The sequence below is a fragment of the Nestor notabilis genome, unplaced genomic scaffold, assembly GCF_000696875.1.
Source record: "Nestor notabilis isolate BGI_N333 unplaced genomic scaffold, ASM69687v1 scaffold7771, whole genome shotgun sequence".
Lineage (NCBI taxonomy): Eukaryota > Metazoa > Chordata > Aves > Psittaciformes > Psittacidae > Nestor > Nestor notabilis.
Window position 1 is genome coordinate 16,083 of NW_009913292.1, and position 3,260 is coordinate 19,342.

A 3,260-nucleotide genomic window follows, 5' to 3' on the forward strand; every position below is an offset into this window, starting at 1 on the left:
GGCAAAGGCATTTCAAGAAAAGTGGATGGGATCCAGCACCTCTTTTTACCCTTGACTTGAAGGAAAGGAGCATAAAAGTTACAGCAGAAAGCCATTTTGTGTAGAAATATAGAATGTTTGAACTCAGGTCAAAACTGAATGATTTAGCCTTGCAGAGTAAAATAAAGCTGAATTCTAACTCTCTCTGAACGGTGCCCTACTTGCATGCAGTCCAGATTGCCGTCCCCTCACATTTCCCACCTTCCTCAGACAGCTTCTAGGAAGGTGTGGAAGGAGGACAGGAAAAGTTGCTTCCCAGCAGCAATCTCATTGCTGGTATTTATGGGTGTTGCCTCTGGTGCTTCATCCACCATCAGTCATGGAATCATCACCGTAGGATGGTTTGGGTTGGAAGGGACCTTAAAGCTCATCTAGTTCAACCCCCTGCTGTGGGCAGGGACACTTTCCACTAGAGTAGGTTGCTCCAAGCCCCAGAGACTTTTTGGATCCCAGTATGAAACCAACACTATCATGGTCCCTGTCTGCATAATGAGGTGTCCAGTTATTCTAGTCAGGATCTGACAGTTGCTACACAAATACACCACCTCTGGTTCTGTCTTATTAAAACTCCTTTCAGTGAAGGGTTCTGTGCAATGTAACCTCATCACCTGTCATAGTAAATTAGTCTTCTGAGTCTTTTATGCGTAAGCACTGTTAGTTTAAGTGTGGTGGATGGGCACGCTGGTAGGATTCAAATGTGCAGTGTCATATCTAAACTTGCACTGCATTTTGTGCAGGTTTCAACCATGAAAAGATGTTTCTTAAGGAAATGAAAGCAAAAATTACTTGGAAGCATCTCTGATGCTTGTGGTCCTCAAGTGTCCCTAAGGCACACTCAAACATGCAGCGCAAGTAACTGAAACAAAGCTTAACTGGAGTCTTTCCTCCCCTCTCTCCAGATTCTGTTCCAGTGATAGCTGCCCCATCGATGTGGACACGACCCCAGATAAGAGACTTCAAGGAGAAAATCCGGCAGGATGCAGACTCTGTGATCACAGTGGGCCGAGGAGAAGTTGTTACAGTTAGAGTACCAACTCATGAGGAGGGCTCTTACCTCTTCTGGGAGTTTGCTACAGACAATTATGACATTGGTTTTGGGGTGTGTTTTGAATGGACAGACTCCCCTAATACTGCAGTCAGTGTGCATGTCAGCGAATCCAGTGATGATGAGGATGAGGAAGATGGTAAGTGTGCTTATTTATGTAATCTTCCAGTCCTGCAGAGCTTGCCATGGGGGAAAACACAACTGCTTATCTTGTGTAATCTCTCTGAGTTCCATCTAGCTGGAATCTTGCCTTCAGTTTACAACAGGAAGTGCGATTCTGAAAGTAATTTTAATTACCTCATTTGGTTACAGTTAAAGCAGTTGAGGGTGGGGAAAATGCTTTTCCTGAGTTTAACTTACTCCTTAGTGTGCCCTCTTGTCCAGTTCAGCTATTCAGTAACCTAGATTGAAACCCTTGCCATGACAGAGCATAGTGGGTCTGCACCTGAAAACCTTAAGAAAAATCCTGCCCTGCTCTTCATGAGCTTTTTCTAGGGAGGAAATTCCCTCAAGGCTTCAGCAAAACAGCTTTTAAGAGAGCAGCTCCCGACAGTGGGCAGGACACAGGTCACAGCCTTTGCCTGTGGGGGAGCCTAGCATGCCATCAGGAAAAAGTGCTTTGAAATGAGCAAGCGATGTGCTTGGAAGGAGCTGCTCTGACACAGGAAGCAGTGGCCTTCTGGGTATTACCCCCAAGTAATCATAGCAGTGTGTATGTCAGATCAGTAGCAGTCAACGTGGGGTAATGTCTTCATGAAAACTAGAGCTTGGCATCTCCACAAACTGACCCGGCTTTGCTTATGGAGAGTTTTAATATCAAACTGTAAAATCCATTATAAAGTGAGCATGCTCACTGTGCCTCCTGCTTCTGGATGCTTTAGCCACTGCCTCGGTATGAACCCCTTTGACCCATCTGATTTCTGACCTCACAAAGAGTGCCTTGTCCACCACAGATCAGTCTGACTTTCTCTTGTAAAGCATCCACCCATGTTAACTGACACCTTCTTATTTTTTTCCTTGCAGAAAATACTAGCAGTGAAGAAAAAGCCAAAAAGAATGCCAACAAGCCTCAGCTCGATGAAATAGTGCCTGTGTACAGACGAGACTGTCACGAAGAAGTGTATGCTGGCAGCCACCAGTACCCAGGGAGAGGAGTTTATCTTCTTAAATTTGACAACTCCTACTCTCTATGGAGGTCAAAAACAGTTTACTACAGAGTTTATTATACTAGATAAAGGTGTGGCTGTGTCTGAGGCTGGGCTGTGCAGAGGATGTCATTTTATTTGGAATTTTCTTCAAGCATAATGGATCCTTTTGAGTCTGTGTTTTATCCTGTCTGTATCTGTATGGTTTGTGTGAACTTCTAACAAGTAGACACTGGGATCTTCCTGCTCCATGACACTAATGCATATTGCATTGGGCTTAACAGAGGATCTCCCTAGCTCTTTTGGGTATTGGAGTTAACCAATGGAAGTCATTGGCTCCAGTGCTAAGGTCACATCAGCTGCATTTGTTAAAGCCTCATGAAAAAGGGGGAGGGAGTTGCTGGCTCACTCGCTGGGTGATCTGATGTTTCCAGGTCTGGATGCTTTGAATAACTTGTTAACAGTTCATTTAAAGGTCCCATCAATAACTGGTAGATTTGGATGCAGTTTGCTGTGTAGCAAGTTTCTCTTAACTGTAATGGAATGTCAGATTTTTTACACCATTAAAACTTGAAACTTTTAAGTTGATGCAGTTTAGAAACAAGTTGTCTCACTTCTGTCCTCCATCAAAGAAACATTCAGTTCCTTAAACCAGTGTAGTGGCTAAGACAAGGACAAACAGGATCCTGAAAGTACAGCAAATAACCTCTTCTGAATGACAATTAAAAGTATATGTAACAAGAAGAACCTTAATCTCTCTGCCCCACTGCTAACCCTAGAATAAAAAGTAATTTTTTGAGGCAATTGACTTCAAACCAGGGCACAAACTATTTCTAAGTTTGGTGGTTTTTAATGGGGTAGACTGAAAAATATCTATATCTGCAAACCTGAAACCAGTTTTCTGCACAATGTTCTGATTTGTCTGGTTTTGTAAGACCTGAATAAGCATGTTGTGCATCTGAAGAACAGTAAGTCACTTTGATAAAGTATAGGAGTTAATGTTGCACTAACTATGGAAATCACTGCCAGTC

General features: G+C 43.2%; 1 protein-coding gene across 1 annotated transcript in view; it reads left to right on the plus strand.

Moving 5' to 3' along the window:
- ACBD3 (acyl-CoA binding domain containing 3) overlaps positions 1-2,815 on the plus strand; it is a 10,981-nt gene extending 8,166 nt beyond the window's left edge. The window contains exons 6-7 of the mRNA XM_010023138.1: positions 939-1,223; positions 2,108-2,815. Of these exons, the coding sequence (XP_010021440.1) occupies positions 939-1,223; positions 2,108-2,319 (497 nt within the window). The 3' untranslated portion in view covers positions 2,320-2,815. The remainder of the gene's footprint in view (positions 1-938; positions 1,224-2,107) is intronic.
- Positions 2,816-3,260: the final 445 nt, after the last annotated feature.